This window comes from Thamnophis sirtalis, unplaced genomic scaffold (genome assembly GCF_051295495.1).
Source record: "Thamnophis sirtalis isolate CommonGarterSnake01/CBP01778 unplaced genomic scaffold, rThaSir2_p1.2 scaffold_5, whole genome shotgun sequence".
Classification (NCBI taxonomy): domain Eukaryota; kingdom Metazoa; phylum Chordata; class Lepidosauria; order Squamata; family Natricidae; genus Thamnophis; species Thamnophis sirtalis.
In genome coordinates this window covers 119337106-119364033 of record NW_028261385.1, presented here as the reverse complement: position 1 = coordinate 119364033, position 26928 = coordinate 119337106, and the positions used below count along the sequence as shown (strand labels likewise).

At 39.4% G+C, this 26928-nt stretch overlaps 1 protein-coding gene across 1 annotated transcript in view; it reads right to left on the bottom strand.

The window, feature by feature from the left end:
• The window catches only part of TRAM2 (translocation associated membrane protein 2), a 31941-nt gene extending 5666 nt beyond the window's left edge, over positions 1 to 26275 (bottom strand). The window contains exons 1-6 of the mRNA XM_014053978.2: positions 26012 to 26275; positions 7937 to 8000; positions 6596 to 6705; positions 5584 to 5700; positions 1812 to 1870; positions 238 to 322 (exon numbers count right to left, since the gene is read on the bottom strand). Coding sequence (XP_013909453.1) covers positions 238 to 322; positions 1812 to 1870; positions 5584 to 5700; positions 6596 to 6705; positions 7937 to 8000; positions 26012 to 26131 — 555 coding nt within the window. The 5' untranslated portion in view covers positions 26132 to 26275. The remainder of the gene's footprint in view (positions 1 to 237; positions 323 to 1811; positions 1871 to 5583; positions 5701 to 6595; positions 6706 to 7936; positions 8001 to 26011) is intronic.
• Positions 26276 to 26928: the final 653 nt, after the last annotated feature.

Here is a 26928-nt window from a genome sequence, read left to right as displayed (position 1 = left end):
TCCATCTCAGCTACAGGAGCAGGGGAGCCAGCTCCCTGTATTTTCTGCCATGCTGGCAGATTGTGCATTTATTTAAGCAACTTGCTAATGGACTAATATCAGGGGTCCCTGTTGCAGGTGGAGAAGTGGTCTTATCTGGAGAAAGAACAGTTTTGTAATAGTGAATTTGGGGATAATTATTTCAGCCTTTGAAATGTATCTTAAAGTGAAGAGAAAGCTCCTTGACTTGGCACTCACCTTTCGCACTTTCTGGAAATATAATTCAGGCAACGTATGCAGCCAATAGGACAACTGACAAAGGTAGAAAAACTTAACCTGGAACCTAGAATGTAATAAATAATAGCATTGAGCAAACTATTACATATTTCTTCTGTTCTTCCTACTGTGTTATGAACATCCCTTTAGGAAGCAACCTGCTATGAAGTTGTTTTGGAAAACAGCAACATTTCCAAATTCACTTTGGAATATAACAACTATCTATCAATATGTAGCATCCTACAGCAGTAGGTAATACCTACTCTACTCCCAAGTAATTAAATTACCAAGAACCAGTGGTGTTACTTCTTTCTATGATGGAAACAGAAGAGAAACAAGCTATTTTTGCAAATTGTATGCAATGCCCCACTGTATTTTGATCCCACATACAGAGAATCACATATCCACATTATATTAGTATGCTTTCTCTAGGAAGCGATGCAAGTTTCATTCTTGAGCTGGTGTGTACCTATGTAATGGGCATGAGCTTTTGCTAGACATCATAAACAGGAATTACTTCATTAGTGGCAGTCCAATTTTCATTCAATGCAATTGTTTAGTTCCTTATAGGGTAGAAAGTTTAGGAATTCTGGGCTAAATATAATCACTGTCTCAAAGCACACACTGTATCCAAAGGATATGCATGTAGAATCAGGTGGCAACCAAGCATATTAATAATATTTAGCAGTAGGAATAATGAAAGATATCTATGTTCCAGAGATAAGTGCTAGCCAAGAGTCATCAGTCTAGGAAGATCTTACTTTTATTTTCTGTTCTGAAAATCTTCTGAACAAGTTAAAATCTTTCTACCTATCTGTGGAATGCCAAGTAACAACTTTAAATACTAGTAGCTTTTTTTGCTGCTGTCTCTACCCACAAAATAAAGATTGAAGTCCTTTTAAAATATTTAAAAATCCTTGACATATAAGGAGAAATAGTAAGAGCTTCAGATATGGTTGAGGGCAATGTGGCTCCCTGAATTTTAGGATTTAATGAAAGGCACATGGATAGAGATATCTGTTAAACCATAGACATTTATTTCTGAACTAGGCAACACACAGGGAAGTATACATTTCTCTCTTCTTTTCATGCACAGTAATCTGTTTTGGAAAAATGTAATGCATGATATGGATCTTGGTTTCTGGTAAAATAATCACCAGAAAAAGTTACCAGAGTAATAACTAAACAAGGGAGGATTACAACTGGAAGACAACACCTGCAAAGTTCTTTGCTTGCACTATAAAATAAAATTCTTAATTGGAACCCTTTTCCCCTTGGAGTTGACATATAAAGCATGACAAATTCTTGGAGGGCAATTAAGAAGCATATTAAGAAACTGCTTGCTAGGTTTGTGCTTGCAATCTTGGGATTGTTCACAGGAGGGAGCTATGAGATTGCTTTAGAAGCTCTGAAGCCCTGAATGCCCTGTTTTTGCCACCATTACTCACTGCTGACCTCAGATAACCAAGAGGAAGGAAGTGGTTTTGTTCAGTTGTACAATGATTATGCTCTCTTGAAGGGTAGAAATAAAAATTACCAAAACATTAAATACTTACGGGAGATGAACATGAGGGTAGCTTTCCCACAGACTTTTAGGGTTTGATAAGTATCCTTCCTGGAGAGAGGAAGAAAATCAGAGGAAGACACATACATCAGCAGCCATCTTTGCTGACACAAATTCTTGTGGCTCATGATATAGTAATCATCAGCAATCCTGATAATCCATCTAGATGTTTTGGATTGGTTCTTATGAACTGGTTCTTAAATTCTCCTTTTTCCTTAGAGGCAGAGGCACACAGACTCAGGTGAGAGAACCCGTGGTCTCCAGCAGTAGACTGGGCTGCTTATGTGGGCTCCCTTTCTGGCTGCCCTCTTTTTGCCATTACTGTGGCAAGGGATCAAGGCAATTCTGGGAATCCCAAAGGCAAGATCCAGAACGAGAGTCCAGTACGTTGGCAAAGCTGAAGGAAGAGGAGGCAAGATGGAACTAGCTGTTGCCCTCAGAACCAATTGTTGCTTAATTCAGATAATATTCCCGTTGATATCCAAGTGGCTGTCAACTTATGTATCAAAAAGTAAAGAGCCTTCTGCAAAGGTGAGGAGTCTAGCCATACTTTGAGAGCCCAGATAATTCCTATTATTGAATGGTTTAAAAGTAAAGTCAATTTGTTTAAAAAAAATGGGAAAGGTGCATCCATCTTGGTTGGATTCTAACTGTACAGGTGGATTGGAAATCCACCAAGAAAGAGATTTGAAGGGACACTGGTGCCTTCAGGCATAATTTTTAAGACCATTGTGTAAATTCATAATACAGATGCTAGAAAAAGTAATCCAGTCAAACAGGAAGGAATAAAGCAGTTTTTATTAATTGTGTGATCATCAATCATTTGTTCTGATAGCAAATAAGACTGTCACAGTAGCATTTTTCTAACAGATTACCATTGGGAATAAACAAAGGAGATGGCTGCTAATTGTAAGCCCTATTTTTGAGCAGCATCATATATCTGCTTGGAAAAAGAGAAAATGGGAATAGAAAAACCAACAGTTTCATATAGCAAAAGATTCACACACTCTTATGATTCTGTTCTTAGAAAGCATAGTAGGAGCTAAACTCATTAGTACCTCTTTCTACCCTATAAATACAGGCTATAAACACAGTGTAGAACAAAAACGGGGGGGGGGGAGCAAAACCCAAAATAGATTGGAAATCTAGATTCTAGACACTAAATTATCCAGAAACCCATCTGCTGAGAACTAAATGTACGACCCCAGAAGCAATTCCAATTTCTAATATTATGACTCTATAACTTGCAAAATAACAGCTTTAGCCAATTTCTTAGGCAACAAGAGGCCCTAGTTAAGACATCAAGAAATAAAAGGGTGGCATGTGGGAAGTGCAGAAAGGGAAAAGCTTGATTTACAAAAGCCACAAATTAAAGTCATTCAGCCTGTTTGCTTTCAAGGCAGATGGACTGGAAGGTGTGAGAAATGGAAGCAATGGAACAGACACTCCCACCTCCTTCATTTTGAAAAGGACTTTTGGAAGCTCAGCTGTTCCTCTCAAAAGCATTGCTTCAACTAATTAAATCAACAAGAAATAGAATGATGATAATAAATGCACTGTAATAACTGTAATAATAGCTGCTTTTAAAGTGGTTTTCCTTGCCAAAAATATTTAACTTGCCAGTGTATACACAGCATCAAATAATTAGTGAGAAATTAAGAGAAGAAAGCAGACCTATTTGAGGTTCGCAAGTTTGCTCACCACTTGATCACTTTACCAATAAATATCAATTTTTATCATTCATTTGGCTGCAAACAAGACTGGTAAGAGAGGCCAGGGCCATCTCTTTTCATTGTCTTCAGCTGAATCTTCAGCTGTAAAAATCAAACTCAACTAACTCATCAAAGTATACAGGTAGTCTTCATTCAACATTACTCATTCAGCAACTGTTCAAAATTATGATGGCACTGAATGAGGAGAATGTATAACAGATCTTCATAATTGCAGCTGGGAATAGTATTCCCAAGGTCATCATGATTCTGGCACTTAGTAACTAGTCTCAATTATGTCACTGTGTCCTGGAGTCACATGATTGCATGCTACCCAGAGTCACATTTGTGAGATGGGCAGCTGCATCAATTTGATAGCTATAGCAGCATACAGCTAATCTTGGCTCATCTTGAAAAGTGAAGCCGGTTTGATTTGAACCTGATTAGTATTGAGATGCAAGATCACAGAAAATCCTACAGCTGTAGGGGAGATAGGGAAATGAAGAACACATTCTAGGAAGTATTAATGACCAGCCACTTCTACACTATTACCAAGAAAACTCATGGACACGTCTCATGAGCTGAGATTAATAGAAGGGCACTTTATTTAAAGAATAAAAATGCTCTGCTTTCGCTTCCTTTTTCTCTTTTGTTCTCATTTATCACTGGCAAAATTTATTTTTATAGTTGTCTTTTTCCTGTGATAGCTGCAACTGCCTTATCCAAATTGGAAGCATGCACAATATAAATTGTGGTACTTCTTTCAATATTTCTGGACCACGTGTCAGGCCTGCAGCGGTTCCTTTAAGAATCTTTGGCCTGCCACACTCTCATTAAGGGGGGGAATTAGCAAGGGGTAGAATGTGTTGTTTTCAAAATAAAAAATACCTTTCTAGAAGCTCAAGGTCACCTTTTGTCTCCCAAACTTTTGCACCTGATCGGAAGCAGTTGGGCGTAGGTGCTGGCATGGAAGAAGAAGATTGGACCATGTGATGGACTGTCGGTGTGGGGACAAGATCATGAACTTTTAACTGGGTGGGATCCTGATGTAACTTCCAGAATTGGGATTCCATAGCACAATGCCAACATGCCTGCCTTATTAAATTGGAACTTTAAGCATAGTTTTGCCTTCGACTCTGATTTAATTCTGCATGATATTTGGAATGCTGACACCATGTCTTACAGAATAACTGGCTTTTTGTGCACATGTCTTGGTAGCTATTTTCCATTAAATAGCAAAGTGCGTGCGAAGCGAACTGGTACTAACTGGTACAGGAACCCACCCCTGAACTTATTCTCTACCCTCTACTTTGCTTTTCTACTTTCTCCAGCCATGTCCTATAGCTCCTGATACGTTCCACAAAGTACAATCACTGTTGCCAAAAATGTTTAATGTTGATGTAACAAAATAAAAAATATGTCTGCTTCCAACATCTGAAAAAGCTTATATTGTGAGTTATGCAGAGTTAATTTGGATTTGGGTGGTGCCTAAATTTAATTAGGTAAATAAAACCAAACTCCATGCAGAAAATGGACATTCTCCTCAAATTCATCACTGTTCTGACACAGATGATTATTTAAGCCTCTGTACTGTATAGTCTCATGCAAATCTTCATTCAGCAAAGTTCTACTAAGGATTTTTGACATTTACTGCAAGCTAAATTTAGGTCTAAAATACCATATTTGATACTAGGGGGAAAAGTCAAGCAGTAACTACTGAACAAAAGACCTACAGATCTGGAATATTTTCACTGGCTATGAAGAACTCCTTCAATCAATACATCATTATATTATTTTTATTATTCTATAAATTATTCATTTTCTGATTAATGTTTTGAAAGATGAAAATTCAGTTCTTTTCTAATCATGTCTTTAAAACTGATATAGATTACAGCTTGTCACATTCTTTTTCTGCATAAATTAACAGCCACTAATGCAGAAAGAATGTGTGTAGTAGCACTAAGTCTTACTAGCACAGTTTCTACAAGGGGGAGGGGAGAGGAGAGGAGGAAATGGGGAGTGGGAAGGAAGGAAGAATAGATTAAAGTAACTTACTGTTATTATTACATATAAGCACCAAACCATAGAGGCAACATGAAATGCTACCAGTTGCCCAGATTCATTGAACTTGCTGTGCTTGATTTTGGAAAGATGAAGTCGACGGTTAATTTTCTAGGAAAAAAGAAGAAATCAATAAAAGCAGGGAGAAAAATACAAACATTCCACCCCACTACCCAGGAAAAAGGCAAGGAAGAATCATGAACAGAGCTTGACTGGTATGCAGCACACTAGCTCAAGAAAATGAAGTAAAGAACCTGGAGAACTAAATGGGATCTAACATTTTGACCTGGATTATGATTCAGCATCTATTATTGCTGCTGGTCATTCTCCTTCCATGCGAAATGAAACAGGATTCCCCTTTTATTCATCCCAGGCTTCCCGAGACAGGGACAGAATCTTATGCAGGATTTTGGACAAGGGGGCAAAGACAGGCATATTCATCATGGGTGACGGTGGCAACTCTCTTTCACTTGAAAATAAGCAGAAGCTGCTGTATATTTTAGAATTGCCTCTAAACTGTAACCAAACATACCAGAAGATGCTTGGAGCAGTTCACAAAGGTCTTTGCCTCCCTTTAACCAAACAAGCTATCTTTGCATGGACAGGATGGAGAAAACAGGACACTGCAAATACCAGCTGTGACCAGAAATTCTCTCCCACCCACCATATGAAGTGGGGGAGAGAGGAAAAGCTTTCCCACTCCCTCCAACAAGAAGGAACATGCCTAAAGAGAAAACTGACTTTCCAGGCAAGGAAAATGAAAGGAAGGAAAAAAGGAAAAGATCCAAAGACCCCATAGGTTAAAAGAATAGTTTATGTAATTCAAGAAGGGGGGGATTCACATCTGCCCACCTCAGGATTCAATAAAGTTCAATGCGAAATGAAAACTTTAAAGTTACTTTACAATCTCAGTTATAACACAGGATTAGAAAGGTGAGGGAAGGGGAGTTTTGTGCCAAACATTTATGCACCTTAGGTTTTCTATAGAGCCCGAGGTAAGACTTACATCCAGTGCATATTCCTGCACCACAGCATGCAGAATGATTGCTATGAAGATGTAGAAGAGGATTGTCACCAAATCCTTCAGCCCGTAGTGATAAAGAACAATTTCACCATCTAAAGGAAAGGAAACGGGGAGTTTGGGGGGTGGGGGGAACAGATCAAAATCCAAAAAATAAGCTGAGAAACCATTTAGGAACCAAGGCTTTTCAAGGCAGATACCAAGAAACAGAACCGAAGAAGGAAAGAGAGAGTCTAATAATGGCTAGACACAGAAATTAAACCCGTGAATATTAATCTGTTTGGCTGCATAGCCAAATGTACACAGGCTGCATAGCCAAAGGTACACAGGCACTAGAAATGTACACAGGTTTGCCCTGTGCTCCCACTAGTTCAAAATGAAAACTCATTGGATCATTCAAGTTATCTACAAGTATTTGTATGTATAACTAGGTCCTCAACTTAGAACTACTGCTTACTGACCACTCAAAGTTACAATGGCACTGAAAAAAGTGATTTATGACCATTTTTTACACTTATGACTGTGGCAATACATCTGTGGTCATGTGATCAAAATTCAGACACTTGGCAATTGGCATGTATTGATGAGGGTTGCTATGTCCCAGGGTCATGTTATCAGCTTTTGCGACCTTCTGAGAAGCAAAGTCAATGGGGAACTCAGCTGCACTTAAGAAAAGTTGTAAAATGGGGCGAAGCTCACTTAAAAGTGTCTTCCCTGGAACATAAATTTTGGGCTCAACTGTGGTTGTAAGTCTAGGATTACCTGCATAGATCTGCGGGCACATATATTTGTTGTCAATCTGTTACGTTGTACTGTTAGATAATGTTGTACTCATTATCTGTGCTAGATAGGAATTGTGACTCATTCTAGACTGAACTGCTATTAGACACTGAACAGATGCATTCAAATCTCTTTTTTAATATATTTTTTTTACAAAATTTACTAACTTGGGCCCTATGTTAGATCACTTTACAAGATTTATAGAGGAAATGACTACAGTACTCATTATCTGTGGTACACATGAAGGCTTCATTGTTTAGAAGCTACTATGTTGGGGACTAGGGGATAAGTAGTTCCAGCACATCTGGAAGGCTGATTATATTATACATATGAAAATATTTTTATTTTAAGTTTCTTGGTTCTGTATGTTTGTGCATATCTATACGTGTCAGCATGTGAATGTTTATGTTTGCCTGTTAGATGCACACTAAAGACACTTTACTCCACAATTAATAGAAAGCCAGTTTGTGGTTTTGAGTTTAGTGAAACCCAAGCATGCTGACTACCAGGCAGAGGTTTTCAATTCAGTAGACTAAATACTATTACCTGCTGTCAGCACACTGACATTATACTGAGGTAAGATGAACAAGAAGGCAGTCTTGGCTGTAACCTGTGAAGATAAAGTACATTTCTGGATTAGCTTGCTTCATTCCAGTATCAATTCTTCTCCTCTATCAGTCAAGCATCCTTTCAGGCTAAACCAGATTCTCAAGTGGCCTTAAAAGCTTTCCTGAAAGAGAACTGTTATAATGAAACCTACAAATGATCAACTTTTATATATACATATACTTACACACATGCATGCATACATACATATGCAGTCCTTGCTTTACAACTGTAATGAGCCTGGAATTACAATTGTAAGTTGTGCTGATTATTAAACAGGTCATCACTCGACTATGCCCAATTTTATGACCTTTTTTTGCAGCAGTTGTTAAGCAAACACCATGGTCAAAAAGTGAACACATTTGTCCTCGAGGTGCCGCCTCCTCCTCCCCTCCTCCTCCCCCTCCTCCTCCCCCTCCTCCTCCTCCTTCTTCTTTTTTGCCAGAAACCAGAAATAAATGGTTTATTGTGGGCCAATTGCTGAGTACCCCAAATGCAATCATGTAAGGCATTGCATCTTTGAATGTAGGTCATAATTGTCTTTTGGGAGGGAGTCATCGTAACCACTTGTAAGTCAAGAACTACATGTAGTAGAAACAAAATATAATTTTAGCCTTCAGGATTTTATGTTGACATCTGAAATAATATACTGTAGATTCCTTGAACTATAGAGATTAAGAAATGTTTTTACAACCTTGAGTTCTCTGTCCTCCACCACTCTAACCTTTAGGAATGTCTGAGGAATAACAACTGAACATGACCTCTTCAGTATGTAGTTTGCTGCTCTATACAAATAATTAATGTATCATATAAGCCATGTCCTAGAAACTAGCTTTGGGCCCGGAACTACAAAATATTAGCTATGTGTGGAATATGATTTACCTATAGGTGGAATATAGATCTCTTTATATAAAAGTCTCTGAAATACATGCATTTTAAACCTAGCATGATATATTTATGAATATTAAAAGAATTGATTACTACAAGGACCACTGGTCTGGTAATCTGAGTTATCAGAAGTTTCTCATCATTGTACATCACCTGAATTTATAATTATTGTTGAAAACTTGTGGTAAATTCTGAATACCAATTTATTAAAAATTTAATAGATGTTAAATTAGTTTTTTTTGTTATAGATGCATAAAAATTATTGACTGAAAAGTTTGTAAACCGCTTATCTAATTTTAGTTAATCACAGAAGCACTTTAATTAAATTAAATCATCTCTGAAATGGATTTAAACTATTATATTTAATTACATTTCATGTATGTACAAGAAGACATCCCGTTTACTAATTGTATCCTTTATCCTCCTGCAAAATTTAAACAATCAAAGAAACATTATAATATTTATTGGAAGGGATTAGCTATCCTGGCAATATTAACCAAGTATTCCCATTACTCCCCGAAGGTCTGGAATGCAGTTCAACAGATAACTACAAGTTTCCAAATTCCTGATGACTGCACTTCATTAATAAACATATCTCCAGGACACAAATACATTCTCCAGACTTCACCTACCTGACTTCGAATCTGGGAGATAACAAATGTTAAGAAAGATAAATAATTATGCTTACAACCATACAGATTCGACACAAGAGATCTGAATGTAGCCTTGGATCAAAGAAGAGACTTAGAAAGTGAAAATAACATAGTATATGGAGAGAATACTGGCCAAACTCTGTTTGAAGAAAGATAATGAGACTACAAACCTGCCAAGTAAATGTCCCTGAAAAGAACTAATCACAAAACAAAACATTTGCTTTAGATAAATAGTACCAGTATTTATGGGCCATCCTCAGCCAAAAAATGCTTGCTTGCAAATGATAATTTTGTTGTGTGAAATGTTTGAAGCTTATCCCTAAAAGATGGAATTGCACTTGTAAATATAATTCTTACTTCAAAGTTTCAAGTACCAACCTTTTAACAAGGAGACGGGAACAGATTCAAAGGAGTTTTGAAACAAACTTGCGCCTTTCCCCTTATAATTGAACTGGTCTCATCATCCTAGAAGCATTTATGTGCTTACAATTTTTATCTCATTCAGTTAAAAATTAAGTAATTATAACTAATTGTGTTTTCTCAGTATGGGTCAAGAAAAGCCATAGCTCTCACTTCAGTCAAAGTCTTGAGTAACTAAACCCTGATTAAGCCCAACTCAGGGTGCAAACTAAATCATAAGGTCAGTATTATTTGCTTGTTCGTTTGTTGAAATCTGTTTGCTGCCCATCTTCCTTGAAAACAATTCTGGGCAACTTACAACTTTAAAAGCAATAAAACCATAAAAGATAAAATATTTCAAATATTAATAAAAAATACAATCCAAGTGAAGCTGCATTTAACAGATGGGGAGGGGGGAAGAAGGATGCTGGGGAGGGGGGGGGGAGATGGGATTTTATCATAATTCATCAATCATCTCCAGTGTAATACTCCCCTGTTGGTGCCCCAAGCCAACTGGTAGAACCAGGCTTTCAGGCCCTTACAGGTAGTCCTCAACTTATGACTGGTAACTTGGTGGCCATTCAACGTTACAATGGACCCTGCAAAAGGTACTTACAATCCAGTTCTGAAGTTCCAATGGATGTTCTCCGTGGTCACATGACCACGCTTTATGATTTATTTATTTATTGCTGAAAATTGACATTTTCTCCTGTTTTTGGCAAAAATGTCCTATAGCAAACAATGTGTCCATTTTACTGCAATGGCATTCACTTAACAACCACGGTGTGCACTTAAGAAATGCCACAAAAAGTTATAAAACTGTGTCTGGTCACAATTCTATTACAATCCTAAGTGTGACTGCAATTTCATTAGTTTCAACTGAATTTAAACTGCCAAGGAAAATCCATAGACAAATTTGCCCCCAAACAAGTGGAGAAAATTCTACAAGTTATATTTGCTCAACTGCCCAAATTTGTGGGCACATTCTTATCAGGTACACAAGAACTGCCCCACTTGGGCAAGAACATGGGTCTCCTACCTTGGCAACTTTAAGATTTGTGGACTTTAGCTCCCAGAATTCCTCAGGCAACAAGCTGCCTGAGGAATTCTGGGAGTTGAAGTCCAAATGTCTTAGAAATTGCCAAGGTTGGAGACTCCTGCTCAAGAGGGTTCAACACCCGGAACTTCTCTGCCAGCATCATCATTGCTCAAATTCCAGCAGTTGAACTCCATACATCTGGAAGGTGTCTAGACAGAGGAAAGACTGATCTACATATTTGGACCATATATAGAAATGTGATTGAAGGTCACAGTTTTCTGTAAATAGAGCCTCAGCTTCCTATATTCGTTCAAGCTTCCTTTATTCAGGGAATAAAGCCAGTTTTGGGAGAACAAGACTTGTGACATTACTGATAAGGAAATGTTGACTTCCACATGTTGAAAATTATGGAACAAATGGCACAACAGAAGAAAAATGCAAACATAAGAAACAGCTTTCAGCAGGAAAGAGATTTGTTTTATCTATTACCTAGTGGCTACTACAAGAAGAGGAAATTTATATCATCTAAATGTTAAACTAAACTCTCATCATTCTTTCTTAATGACCCTGCTGGATGGGGCAAATGAGACACTACCACGTTGTGTGTACCCAGGCTAAAAGTTTCATAGCTTTCATCAATTTGGAAAGGAACGGAAGGAAATGCAAGAAACTAGCAAGTTTAGATAGTCAGAAATGCTTTTTTAAACCCAAGGAAGGATAAAAAAGCATAACTTTAAGACAGCATTTTTGTACAAAGCATTTCACTCAAAGAATATTTAGTTGGTTCAGCTATCTACCGGTACTAGAAAGAAAAAAAAGATCATCTGTGAGGAAGGTCATATTCTCTCAGATATCGAAGGGACCTCGTCTAGGAGTGAAGAAGGAATCAGAATCAAAATCAGAATAGAGCTGGAAGGGACCTTGGAGGTCTAGTTCAACTCCCTGCTCAAGTAGGGGACCCTATGCCATTTCATACAAGTAGCTGTCCAGTCACTTAAAAACCTCCAGTGATGAAAAACCCACAACTTCTGAAGGCAAGCTGTTCCACTGGTTAATTGTTCTCACTGTCAGGTGGTTTCTCCTTCATTCCAGATTGCTTCTCTCCTTTAGCTTCCATCAATTGGCTCATATTTAAGTGATCTTTCACTAGGACTCCAAGATCCCTCTCACAGTTACTGTTTTTGAAAAGGGTTTTACCTAATCTGTACTTGCAGCATTGGTTTTTCCTGCTTAAGTGTAAAACCTGGCTTTTCTCCACATTAAATTTCATGTTCTTGTTCAATATATTTTTGGATCTTGAGCTTGTCCTTGGGTGTTGGCTATTCCTGCAAGCTTAGTCTCATTTGCAAATTTGATGAATTCTCCTTCTATTCCTTCATCTAAGTCATTTATGAAGATATTGAAGAGTACTGGAACTAAGACGGAGCCTTATGGTTAGATATGGAATTTGGCACTTACATTTGTTTTAATAGAGGGGTTTAAATAGATTAGGAAATAGAGTCAAACAAAATGGGAGCAATGACACTATGACTGATGATTTGTGAGATTAGATGATGTTTTGCACAGAACCCAAAGGTCATATGAGATGTCACCCACTTTGTGCTGGTTGCATGTACACCTCCATGTTTCATTTCTGCTGGGTTTGCATATTCTTTTGGAATCCCCATTCCCTAGCACAACGGAGTTCAATACATAAAATGGAATTTAGTGGTGCTATCAGTACTGCAGTAAAATGTGGCAGTAAGATCCTAATCTTCTTTACTTCTTTAAATTAATTGAAACTTTTTTTCCTAGCAAAGATCACAGCCGCATTTGAACGCACTGCAAAAGAAAAACATGACTAATATTTATCGAAACCTTTTGGTTAAATTGCTTGTGTGCATTTTTCACTTCCAAAAGTATTATTGTTTCTCATGATAAGAGACTTGAAACAGTGACCCACAGCTGCAGCCAGTCAACTATAAGATACATATACTTTGAAGAAAAAAGAAAAGAAAAGAAAAACAATCCATTAGTCCAACACACTTATCAGGTCAGAAATTTCTCTTTGAAAACTACTCTGTAATTAAATATTTTCTACTATCAGCCTTTCTTATATATTTTTATTTTTTCAATGGACTGTTTCAAAAAATAGTAACATCACCAATTGAATAAAAAGCAGTCATTTCTCAGCATACGTCAAAGGGTTCTAATATTGCTAGGCTACTCCGCATCTTCTGAAGTTCAGCCAACATTGAGACACAAGGAAAATGTTGTGCATGGAGTTAGACACTTGGGCTGTACACAAAGTGAAAATTGTGCTTTGCTCTATGCTTTGATGAAACACAGCCTGGCTGTGGAATTCAGTTAGAGCATTTTTTTCTTAACATAGCCCAACCAAAGTGGAAGAGAGTTCCTAAATATTTTGCTATCATACATTAATCTTAATGTATACAACTTCTCTAAAAATCCAAACACAAATGAACAATGAGAAGAATATGATAAAATTTTGGGAAATTTGTACATCCCTATTCTACAACATTAATTTTGAAGCTGAAAGGCTGTCCCAGTTGCTTTGCTCAACCTCCCAGCTTATCAGCTCACTCTGTTACTTGCTGCATTCAAGGCCATGGCACCTCCTCAACTTTCTGCTGCCCTTTTGACAATGAGTGACTGGGACGTTTGGATAATGAATTTAGAAAAGTTCATGGAAGGTTGATCTTGTATATGGTAACCATGGAAAGATGACTATATGCAAAAGAACGGAAGAGTATTGAAAAGCCCACAATGCATGAATGAATTGTGACAATGACAGAAATGGCTAAACTGACCTACAGGAAATCCTTGTTTAGCAACCATTCAAAGTTATGACAGACCCCCCCACCCCAAAGCTACTTATAACCTGGTTCCTGAGTTCCACTGTTTATTCCTCCACTATCACATGACCATATTTTGGGCATTGGCAACAGGCTCACCTTTATGGCCTCTTGCCAATAGCAGCACAACCTTTTTTCACAGAAACCTACCATCAATTGAAGCAAAAGAATCTAAGCTAAGGAACATATGAAAGCTTGTAGAACAGCACCTGTTGATGACATCATGGAGGCACTGCTTTTCATTCATGCGGTATAGAAATAGAGAGCTGAGGGAGGGAGGAGATTGTATGTGATCATATAATCTCATTACTTATGTGGAATGAGTTAGAAATATTCCAATAAATTTTGCGTTAAATTATTTAAATAATTGAAGCATTTTTAAATGAGCTATTTGAAATAGCATTAATAGCCATTAATACTAGTAATAGATTGTTTTGATCCACACTCAAACAGAATAATACTAGCTGCAATAATGTATACTGAATTTTCCTGAATGGCAATGTGAGAAATATTTTGTAGTTGAAAGGATGTTGTAGAATATAAAACATCTTCATTCAGCTAGTGTTAGAAAGTGAGATTCTGGGGAACTTCTATGCTCTTGAGACAAACAAAGCCTTTGTACAACACAGCCTTTTTTCCCTCATGCTTCTCAAATTCTTCTGTCTTTTCATCAGATAAAAGATGTTTGATGTTTTCAAGAAAACCAAAGCATCAGCCAAAAAGAAGAGGTATGAGAAGTTCCTTCAAATCATATGCATTCTTTTTTCTTAAACTCTAGATTTTAGAGCAAAACTTTAGTCCAAATTAAGGGATCATGCCTGTTTCAGACATGCTTTCAGACTGGGGAAAATTATTATTTTCGAATATGTGTTGACAAATATAAATTTATATTTATATCACATGTATACCTAATCTATTTATTTAAAACTACAGTACAGTATATTTGGGATAGCAAAGTGGTTAAAAGATTGCATTTGGCTGATCTCTTTTGATAACTGTTTCCCCAAAAGAGCAAAATTCACTCTACTGCCATTATAACCTGCTATCAAAATTAATAGCTCAAGCATATGGCAGTTTCTTTCCTGGAACCAGAAGCAGAAATAGAGATTTTGCAGGTTCTACCATCTCATGTGTGGAATGTGTCCTTGGGTTTAATGAATCACATGATAAAGAGTTTGTCCCTGGTTATACAAAATACATTTTATTCATTTGTGCCTTTAGTAGATGTATTGACTGTCTTTATCTCAAAGGTCAAAGCAGAATGGTTGCTCAAGGGGGGGGGGGAGCCAGAGTACTACCCCAAGAGGAGAACAGAGTTTGTCCTATGAAGAGAACATGGGGAGGGTCTGGAGATTAAGTAATACTTGGGGCAATCTCAGAAGTGATCAAAATCTCATAAGCCTGAAGCAGAGAGGAAAGCAGACCCTTGGTATCCAGAGTTAAGAACAGTTATGTTCAAAATAAAGAATATTTTGCTGCTATACAGCTCTACAGACGAAGAAGCAAGACAATAATCAATAAAGATCCAGTTCAATGAAGGCAGCCTCAGGGAATTCCTGAGTGCTCAGTTTATTTAGTTTTGATTGCTAGAATAATACAAAAGCCACAAAAGTAAATACTGACAGGAAAAATACACATTGTCATGAGGGCTGCCCCAGTAGTACTTTGATAAGGTGATCATTCTTGGAGACGGGAAAGCTTCCAAATTACGCAATTTTTCCAGTGAAGACTATATATCAATCACCTTATCAGTAGTCAGGTAGTGACCACACAGTCAAATGTATATTTGCATAGATCACAGACCCTTTAATGTAATCAATAATGGAAAACAAAAATCTTATTAATCAAATCAGCAGAGAAAATGAAACATTTATGATCTGACCTTTCCACAATAATTTGGTATATTATTCCATAAGGACGGAAGTACACGATGTGTCCATTTTTTTAATGAAACATTATAAAATAAAAAGCCCAAGAATTTATGAGTACAGATAGCCCTCGACTTACAACCACAATTGAGCTCAAAATTTCTGTTAAGTAAAACTTTTCTTAAGTGAGTTTGCCCACATTTTACAACCTTCCTTGCCATAGTTGTTAAGCAAATCACGGTAGTTGTTAAATTAGTCAAACTGTTAAGTAAATCTGGCTTCCACATTGACTTTGCTTCTCAGAAGTTCAGGACTGCCTGTATTTCAGCTTGGCAACTGACTCACATTTAAGACGGTTGCAGTATTATTATTATTTAAATGCAAATAATACAAACATAGACATCAGAGACGGGTTTTACCGGTTTGGCTAAACTGGTAGTGGTTTGACGGACTGGGTTGCCAGAACTGGCAGTGACCCAGGCCTGCCATGCGTCCGTACCGGTTTCCCGGCCGGCGCGCCATATTCCCCCCCCCTATTTTTTAATGTTCTGCGTGCACCGAACCAGCAGTAATGCCGACAGCAACCCACGCCTGATAGACATATACATCTAAATACAGAAAAAAAGGAAAGAAAAAAAGAAAAAGGAAAAAAAAACTAATATTACTGCGCATCCACACTTCTGGAGAACCTGGTTTTTTTACCTTTATATTTCTTCGTTTATAACAAATAAAAGATATACAATAAATTCCAATTGTACCCTTATGGTTGCAGTATTGTGTGCTTTTTGCAACCTTCAGACAAGCAAAATCAACAGGGAAGCCAGATTCACTTAACAACTGTGTTACTAACTTAACAACTGCAGTGATTCACCTAACAACTGGGGAAAGAAAGGTCATAAAATGAGGCAAAACTCAATGTCTCACTTAGCAACAGAAATTTTGGACTCAATTGTGCTCATATGTTAAGGACTACTCATAGTGCATATAGCCGGTGAAGGAAAGGACGATTTACAAAGGCAAAAGTTTTAAAGAAATAAAATAAATTATATTGGTATGCATTACTCTTATGTTTTTCTTTGGCCTAGCATTTTTTACTTTTTTAATGTGTTTTTTATGACATTGCTTCTTTGAAAGGATGACAGCAGTGGTGGGTTCCGGATCCTGGGGCAACGGGGCCAGGCATCCACCACATGCATGCGTGCAACATTCACGTAGCACGTGCATGTGTACTTACCACTCGCAATGCTCTGTGACAATCCAGCTGCTCGGCGGAGTGTTGCTCAGGTGCCGTATGCGCCGTGCGCATGCGTGGAAGCCCCAATCAGTTCAAATACAGGTAAGGATGGTAGGTGGGTGGGCCCTCTGGAGCACCATACCGGAACGGTACCTGGTGCTCCCAGCAGGCACCGGTACGCCCGTACCAGGGCGTACTGATCATATCCCACCATTGGATGACAGGGATGTAAGCATTACAAACTGTTGGTGCACAGATCTCAATTTAGCAGATATTGGATATATTGTAACAGGCAAAGTCAATTGTAACTAAAATAGTATGAATGTTTTGCATCATTTTTATCAATTTACACTATTGGACTTAGCAACACAAATTGATGGAAATTATACAGTGTATATTTAATAATTAAACAAATGCACAACTGTATGATTTTTACTAATTTGTGTTGCCACAGAAATTATGTAAAATGGACAGCAATATCAAAAATCTGAATTTAACAGACATTTGGTAGTAATAGACATAACATTAATGGTCTGTTGAACTGAAGTGTATATATGTAGAATTAATTCTGCTTCCATAAGGTATCTATCTGTAGGGCTCAAAAGTTCTAGACATTTACAATATTTTTGTGATTCCAAATAGAGTCAATTAAAATAACAGAGAAGTCTGATAAGGTAGAACCAATATCTGGAGAAGCCTTGAGTTTTCATTTATGTATAGTGCAGTTTTAAAGAAGGAAAGTATAAGTAATATTTATCTTTTACACAACTTTTTCTGTTTAAAGTATTTTGCAAGATTTATTTCCTCATATATAGGAGCAGGACAACATTCAGCCATTACAGAATTGAGAAGCTTGAAATGAGATGTACGGTACTTTCATTTCTGTATGTAATCTCTCATGTTGCAGATGGGGGGGGGGGTTGACTCATTTTAAGCTAAGTGTTAGTAATTAATGTAGCAGAAATAAAAGAGAATCACCCCAGTATTTTCCTGAAGCTCACCCAACTGACTTATTGGCTAGTTTAAACTGATGTAATCTTCCAAGATCAACAAACTACTAAATTTTGCTTAAACAGTTAAAAGATCAATAGTACCTTTCATTGACTGATTATGTGATTTATCACTGTACATTTCTTATAATGAAACTTATTTACCTCCTTTTAGTACAAGTAGAAGCAAACAAGACAAAACTAATCAATATTCTAGTTCATAAAGAGAAAAGGTCCTTTGGAATCCTTAATGCTTTAAAAAAAAACAGTTCACATAGTTTTCTGCACAGGATTTTAGAATGAATATCTTTTCCAGCTCAGTTTTCTCACTAATTAAAAGGATCCTGTTCTTCCCTCCCCTTTCAAACCATTAATGTTTCTGCCCATTGGTTAATTCAAGGGAATGGAACTGAAGAGGAGAGGAAGGAGAGAGGGGGGGGAGGGTAGAGAAATTTCTCCAAGTTGCAAGCTTAAAGCCATCTGTTTCTTCCCCTCCCTTCTCACCTCGTTTGCTTTGAAACGTGGCACTGAGCTGCAAGGGATGGAGGGGGGGGGACGGGCAGGAGGAGTGTGTGTGCATGTTAACTGTCAAGTTCTCAATCACAGACTCCACTGAGCCTCTCGCAGAGGGACTGTTGGCAGGAACAGTCAGACTCCAGCCAGGATAGTCTGAAGGCTTGTGTCGCAAGAGCCATATCCCCTCCCTTGCCTGGAAAGCAAGTGGGACAGCAAGCTGGGAAGTTGAAAGGCGGAGCTCAGCATTCCTGGCATTTCTGTGCAAAGTGGCAGCACTGCAAAGGCAAAAGGCCTTGGTCTGCCTGGAGAGAGCGCTTGGAAGGAGACCCAGTGAGGCAGAGGAGGGGGAGAGAAAGTCTCCATTCACAACTCTCCAAATCTGGTTTCAGAGATGGAATTTGGGATGGTCTGAAGTTCAAAAAGGAACCTTCCAGCTATAGCCCCCAAAGGCGGACCGGCACTAGAACCAGACAAGAGTGGAGTTCAAGAAGGGAAATGAGAGGGAAAAAAGGCTGAGGGAAATGTGCATTTGGTTTACAAAGAAGTTGCTGGAAGGGGGGGAAGCAAAAGGAGGAGGAGGAGGAGGTGGAAATGATTTGGGAAGTAAAGCAAGCCAAGCCTGTATGTACAGTAGTACTGGCCTTCTTCCCACATGAAGAGAGTTTCCTGGGCTGGGGGGGGGGGGGGGAGAAACACCAGGAAGAACAAAACAAGAAATGAAGAGAAAGAAAAAGGAATGGAAAAAGAAAAGAAAAAGGCAAGGCTAAGGTACTCTAACATAGAAGGATACAACCTGAGTTTCAGAAAGCCTTAGAGACAAGTAACAGAAAGAGGGAAATTATGAAATCAGTTACGTGTGTATCACCACAATACTTCTCTTTAAAGGGAAATGCATTGAAATTAACATGAGATCTAGGCATTTCCTGGCCTCATCCACTATGTTTGCTCTCTTCCCAAAGTCAATGTGACTCTCATTTCACAAAATGAGCATCTCATGCAAAACTACAGTACAGGTTGGGTTGGGTTTTGGCTTAGCAAGTTGTATGAACCCAGAAAACGGTTGGGTTTTTTTGTGGAATGAAGATTTAAAAAAACACATCTTAGTTTAATCCGTTAGTCATTTCTTTAGAAGACCACCTGAGTCAATATAGATCCAGAGAATGCATCTGCTGCTTTTCAAACAACACAAATTTGAGAGATTAAAATTAGTCTGCCAGAGCTTTCCTACCTGTGCATACAGAGTATGGGAAGAAATATAGTTATTATACAGCCAGGGATTTTAATTGCAACTTTACCAGCCTGCATAAGTGATAATAGTAGCGTAATCCACACCATAGGTCTTTTTGCCCACATGACAAGAAGCCATTTGGGGGAAAAAAAGCCTTTTCCCAGGACATCTGCCACTTTCTGGGTCAGTGACCCCTTCATTTTTTTTAACAAGCAAAAGGCAATCATCCATATGCCCTACTCCCATGAATCAAACAAGTAAATAGAGCAGACATCCCTCACCCCAGGCAACTTGGTTCCCTCCAATGAACCAGAGAATGCTGGGAGTCATAGCAGAACTTGGAAGGCATCAAGTATGGGAAGGAGATCAAGTACTAACATGCACACCTATGGGACCAGTGCCAGTATTGCAACAAGGATCAGCATTCTTTCTTGGAAGGATAAAGCAAACACATCTTGGATTTGCAAATCCTCCCAGCCAACCCAGAAAAGAGCCAGCTCCAACTTCCACAATATGCATGCATCCAAGACATCTACCTCCAAGCCACAACTAAGTTGATTGCATGTGGAGAGCTGACAGTGTGGTGGAGAGTTGATAAGTGTCTGACTCCAGACCGCACTTCAAGGGCATAGACAAGACAATCTAAAACTGCAAAAAAAAAATATGGCCTTAAACTCTAACATTTTTCCTGTGTTTTTGTGGCTGATACGTTGCTTTAAAACATTTCTACCTCTGTGCATGATACACTCACACTTTTGCTGTCTCTGTATAGAGAGTCTATATATAATCTATAGTGTCTCTATATATTGTCGGTAAAGTGACTATTCTAATCATTTCAAGGAAAGATTGACATAATCAGGAAATATTGGGTTTTTAGCCAAACTAGAAAAAGCAGGGCTCATGTTTCATGGTTTGAACCATTCAATACCGTCTCTGATATAACTAAATATAAGCTGATAATATTATGGGATTGATGGATTTGGATGGAGGATGGGGTTCCCCCCCAAAACTTTCAGGCCACAGGACTTGTTAATTCATATCTGTCTGTCCCTCTCCCAAAATCCCTGATCAAGAGGCAGTCATCTCGGTAAATCTATCCTACCTCATAATGTTCCTGTGGGAAAAGCTAGAAAGACAGAATGTAGTATAGACCAATTTAAGCCCTTAAAGTAAGGTGAAAGTAAAGGTTCCCCCCGCATATATGTGCTAGTTGTTCCCAACTCTAGGGGGCGGTGCTCATCTCCATTTCAAAGCTGAAGAGCCAGCGCTGTCTGAAGACATCTCCGTGGTCATGTGGCCAGCATGACTAAACGCCGAAGGCTCACAGAATGCTGTTACCTTCCCACCAAAGGTGGTTCCTATTTTTTTCTACTTGTATTTTTACATGCTTTCAAACTGCTAGGTTGGCAGAAGCTGGAACAAGTAATGGGAGCTCACTCTATTACACGGTGCTAAGAATTCGAACTGCCAAACTGCCAATCTTTCTGATAGACAAGCTCAGTGTCTTAGCCACTGAGCCACCGCGTTCTTAAAAGTAAGGCAGGATAAAAATCTAATAAATATACACTAGAAGAAAAGTAATGTCTTACAGGCAAAAGGCGAGAAAGATCTAATTGCATCAAAGAGACCTCCTGAATACATCATATCAGTGGACCAGCAACTCTTTATCTTAAAACATAATGTCTTTTACTTTCATGCTTTTGGGACAGATTATTGAAATAAATCTTTTCATCCATATCAGTCCTAATCTTGCTTCCATGTCCTCCTGCCAAATAAATTAGGTACCGTATTTTTCGGAGTATAAGGCGTATAAGATTTTTTTTAAAAAAGGCTGAAAATATAGTCTTATACACTGAATACAGCATTTTTTGCCTCCTGAAACCCCGCCCCCTTTACCAAAATGTCCATGCATAGCCTTTAGGAATCTTGCAGAGTTCTCCTGGGGGCTGAGGAGGGTAGAAATGAGCGAAAAATAGGCACTTTTTTGCTCATTTTGACCCTCCCCCAGCCCCCAGGAGCACTCTATAAGCCCCCTAAAGGCTATCCATGTCCTTTTTTTGACAAATGGGCCAGTTTTCGTGAAAAATGGGCCATTTTTTTGCTCATTTTTACCCTCCCCACCCCCGAGGAGCACTCTACAAGCCTCATAAAGGCTATTCATGCCCTATTTGGGAAAAATAATGTGCCTGTTTTCACGAAAAACGTGTTGTTTTGGGAGGACTGCAGAGTGCAAAGAGTTTTTTTTTATTTGCCTCTTCAAAACCTTGATGTGTCTTATACTCCAGTGTGTCTTATACTCTGAAAAATACGATATATAGATATAAGGGACAGAACGGTTTTATTAGTAACTCTACAGATGTGTAATACTGTCTCCCATGACTGCAAAGTTTTAAATAGGTTTTTAAAAACCAATAGTTCAAAATAATGCTGTGCATAATTTTTCATTTCATTCAATTTTATATAATAATTTTATTTGAAATTTTGTTTTATATGATCTGTTCATATATAATATTGCAGTTTAAAAAAATCTAAGAGGCTCAATTAAAGGTTGCAAGGCATAAAATCCAAAAGGATGTTCTTTAGTCCTTGTTGGTATTATACAACAGCACATGATAGAATACAATTCCTTAGATTGTAGGATACTATTGCTATGGAGGTGATTAATATCTAAGTCAATTTCTACTGCATTACTGATCTAAAGATCATTACTAAATATTACATTACTAAAGAACATTCTCAGAATTCTCCGGATTCCAAAGAATATTGAGTAGGACTGATCCAAGTATATTAGATAGCAATAAAATAACAAGATCCAATAACTGAACTCAACCATAATAATCTTGATAATGTAAGGCTGTTGACATCTCTGTTCTCATAATAAATAAAAATGATGAGACATAGAACAAAGGTTCTAAAAGCACACGCCAGCCACAGTTGCTTGCTACTAGTGATCACATATCAACAATGTTCTTAAAATCCTCCAGGGATGCCAAAATTGAAAAATTAATGGAAGACAAGGATAATAATAATGTTGTTGTATGTATAATGTTGATCTCCTGCAGATCCAGAGGAGATCAGTTAAAATAAATCCATGTTCAGACAGAGGCAGGGAAGGTTAAAGTAACATGCCATGAAGAGTAGAGTAGGAAAATGAGCAAAAAAAGCCTAGTCAAAATATGATGTTGATAACTCAGGGAGATGATTGTAAAAGAATATTGAGAAGAGTTGGGAACAACTGTATATCTCTTAATGAAGAGTCACAGAAAGAAAGCTGTTGTTATAGAAAAGGGTAGAAATCAGAAAAATCCAGATCTTCCAGGCAGATTTTTTTAAATCAATCCTCTTTTAATTTTAAGGTTGCACAATTATCATGCATTACCCATTACAGAAGTCAAAAGGGAAAAAATGAAAAATGGATAAACAAAACTTACTATGACATTGCATTTTCTATCTTTTTCAGCCTAAATCTGCATTTCATAATTTCAGCAAGTTTAACATGTTTGTACTTCAACTCCCAGAATTCCCCAGCTAGCCAGACTAAACTAGACTGGACAAGATGATCTGAATAGAGAGAATACACCAAAATGGAATGCAGTCAGCCAGACCCTTGTTACAGCATGAGTCTCTCTTCTACACTTTGCTAGAGAACAGAATTAAAAAAAAAGAATAAAGGAGATAGCCTGAAAGCTGGGATAAGTCTTAATACTTTCAGTCCCTCCCTGTCAGAGTATTGCACATAAATTATAAACAACAGAATTTTGTTTTTGCTTTTTTGCATAGGAGTCATTCATTTCAGGATCAATTCTGAACAGTATGTAGCTATAGCCAGGATTCTCAACAAAACGGATTCAGGTTTGTCCATATTCTAAAGTGAGAATGTGTCTGTAGTCATCTCATTGCTTCTCAAGACCCTGGCTCCAGATGCATCTGATGCACATCCTGATTGGCAACTAGTCCTCATGTCTAACTTCCTCTGAATAACTGTTGTCAGAGAATATAAACAGAACAGTGTCATTGTACTGATGCCCTGCTGGTAAGCACTGACTGTGGTGAGGCTAGAATGCTAGACTTGGTTGGCCTGATCCAGCAAAACTCTTAAGGGGAGGAGGAACCAGGTTCAAATTGCCCCTGGGTAGTGGAGATACAGGAAAAAAGCCATTAAACATTTAAACGCATCTCAATTCCATGAATTTATCTTGATGAGTTATTAGAGCTTTAAAAAGATCTGTATCAGTTATTTGCCCTTAGGGCAAGTACACTCTGCCTAATTCTGGCTCCTAATATCCTCCCAAATAGTGGAAGGAAGAGCTGCTGCCTCTCTCTGGTAGTTCAATGTGAAGGGCTCAACACACACTATCCAGTCTTAACAGCTGTACTATGGGTAGGAGAGAGAAGCAGCTGCTTATTTGAGTAGACAACTGTGCATTGGAGGCAATTGCCTCTATTGCCGCACACCCTCTCCTCGTGGCAGCAAGGCAGGAAGAATAAATCTCTTCCAAATTGTTTTTTATTCAGGGAAAGGGGAGAAAGACTGAGTGGGGTGCTGTGGATTCAGGTCTTCCTTGCTGCATCTCCACTGACTTTGCTTGACTCAAATCAATCCCACTCCTCCACCCTCCACCCTCCACTTTTCCTCCAAAGGGGGAAAAGCTGTGGTCTGTATTTGTTTAACTCAGGGATCTCCAACCCCTGGTCTATGGACTGGCACCGAGCTACAGCATGCCAGAAACCGGGCCACACAAACAAACAAAACTCCATCTGTGGGATGCAGGCAGTATGCAAAACCATGTCCCCTCCAATCTATTCTTTCCATGGAACTGGTTCCCAAAAGGTTGGGGGATGCTGGTGTAACTGAGCCCTTAAAGAAGCCACCCTTTCCTCTCTCCTTCTTTGGGCACTAAGGCTATGTGTAGGTAGTTATGTTCACACAACCTGCTTAGTCAGTAAATTGAAAACATTAAGGGATAGCTATGTGACCTCATCTTAAACTGCCTCCCCCCACTGCAAAGTTATTCACTACTAGGCCCAGAAGATTTCAAATTGTTTTTGGGTTTTTTCCCCAAAATTCAAAACAAAACAAATTCTGGTTCTAATAATCTGATGCCGATTATCAAGGTGACAATGCATACATCTTTGTTGTCCCCTTCTGGTGATTAGTTTGTTGTGCGAACATGACCTATGTTCGCTTTTCACCCAAGACCAAAAGTCAACGGAATCAGAGGTTCTTGGCAACTGTCTCTTCTGCTTGTTTATCTAAATGGGCCTAGGAGTAACAGAGATGGCTAAAATAAGCTGCTGCCAGTCCCTTCACTCCCCCTAATGGCACAGTACATGAGACTGAATGCTGTAGACAAAATGTTACTCCCCCAGCCTCTAGAGAAAAGGAAGCAAAGCAAAGGAAAACTAGTTGTTTTTTTGACAATTGCAGCAACATGGCTTGCTCAGTCACCCCGGGTGGGAATCAGCCACGGAAATGGTCATATGCACCATCCAAAAGGGGGCTCAGCTCAAGCTATAGTGTAACAGTTAGGATTATGCAGCATATTGAGCCATAAACCAAGGTTTACAGAGCACAGCAACTAGGTTGGATCACAAACCACATCATGACTTAGTGCAATGCTAAATTCATTCATTGGGTGCTAACAACAGGTGTTCCTTACAACTGATGCTCTTCCACTCACCATGGAGCAGTAACCTCCACCATGCCAAACCCAAGCCAACCAAGGGGAAGATGGCAGCTCCTCTGATCTGTCACTCCACTGTCTGCTTTGGTAGGCGAAGAGCGTTGCTGACGTAGCCCTGAAGGGACAAACTTCCCAAGAAGCCCTCCTGCTGACAGTGACAACCCATCAAGATTTGGTCTTGATGGCAGTTGCCTAGAAAGTCTGGCTCTCCATGAAAGGCTCCGAATCAGGAGAGGACAAAGATTTAAAGCTTGGGAGAAAGTTCGGAGAATAAAGAGAGCGAAAGGCTCAGAATGCAAAGCGGATTTCCAGGCTAGATCTTCAAATCCAGGCAGCCAAGTTTAAACTCCAGGGGGCGGGAGGGCTCCCAAGCGGAAAGAATAAATAGCAGTGTAATTCTCTGGTTTAACACCGCATCATCCAGGAATGGAACCCGGGAGCGTGATTGAGAGATAAGAAAGCGAAAAGGGAGATGTCCCAAGCGGGAAAGACAGAGGAAATGGCAAAAGCCCTCGCGGTGGAAGGAAATCGCTTGATACCTCCCGCCCACAGAGCCAGGGGGAGCATTCATCGTGAGAACATGCAGCCGTAGAACCCCGGCAGGAGGACCCCCTTTTCCCAAGGAGAAGACGACTGGTATCCCCCCGGCAGGGGATGCTCACCTCGAACATAAGCGAGATCAATACGCAGAGCACCAGGCAGAAGCCGATGTCAGCGTGGTTGTGGATGAGAAACTCCTGGCTGAAGAGCGGGTGGCTCTTCGCCCGCCTGCGGAACGCCATGACCGGCAGGGACGCGAGCGAGCGAGCGGCCCGGCCGCACCGCCCTTGCCTCCGCCCAGCGCCGCCAACTTCTCTCCGGCCCCTGGACAACTTCGCGAGCAAGGCGGGCCGGGGCCAGAACCCGACCCCCACCCTGCGCAGGCGCCGCTGTCGCAGGCTGGCTGGCTGGCTGGCTGGCTGCTCGGCTCCGCCTGGCTTAACCCTCTATCTGCCTGGCCGGGCTGAGGGCGAGCGGGAGGCTGTGGTCCTCGCGCGGCGTGCCTGGAGACGCCGCCTCCTGCCAAAGTCCGGCCTTGCAGATTCTCCCAGACCAGGACCTCCCTGCTGAAGCCCAGCCTAGTTTCGTGGCACCATCCTTCTCGGGAGAGTTCCTACTGCCGGGGAGGCGAACAAGCCTAGTGGACGGGGAATCTCCGACCATGGTTAAAAAAAAAAAAACGCAGTTGCATCTTGACTCTACCAGATGGTAGCTGTTGACCTAGCAGCTCGTTGGGGGTGCATGGTGAAAACAAAAAAGGGGGTTCAAAAGTTTCAGTGGATGTGTAGGGAGACAATCCAATTCTACTCTGGTTTTATTCTGCAGTTAGTGTCCTAGAATTTATTCCCAAATGTTCATGATCAGTGTGCCTTCTAAAAGTGAACTATACATATTTTCCCATTGTTGCATTTAAAAAAAAAAGCTTCTTGGGGGTCTGCTAATGCCAGCACTTTATCTCAAACTACCTTAATAAAACACAGATAAATAAGCTATTTTTCCTCCATAGGGATCTTCCCCATAGCTATCCAAGTTGCTCTGG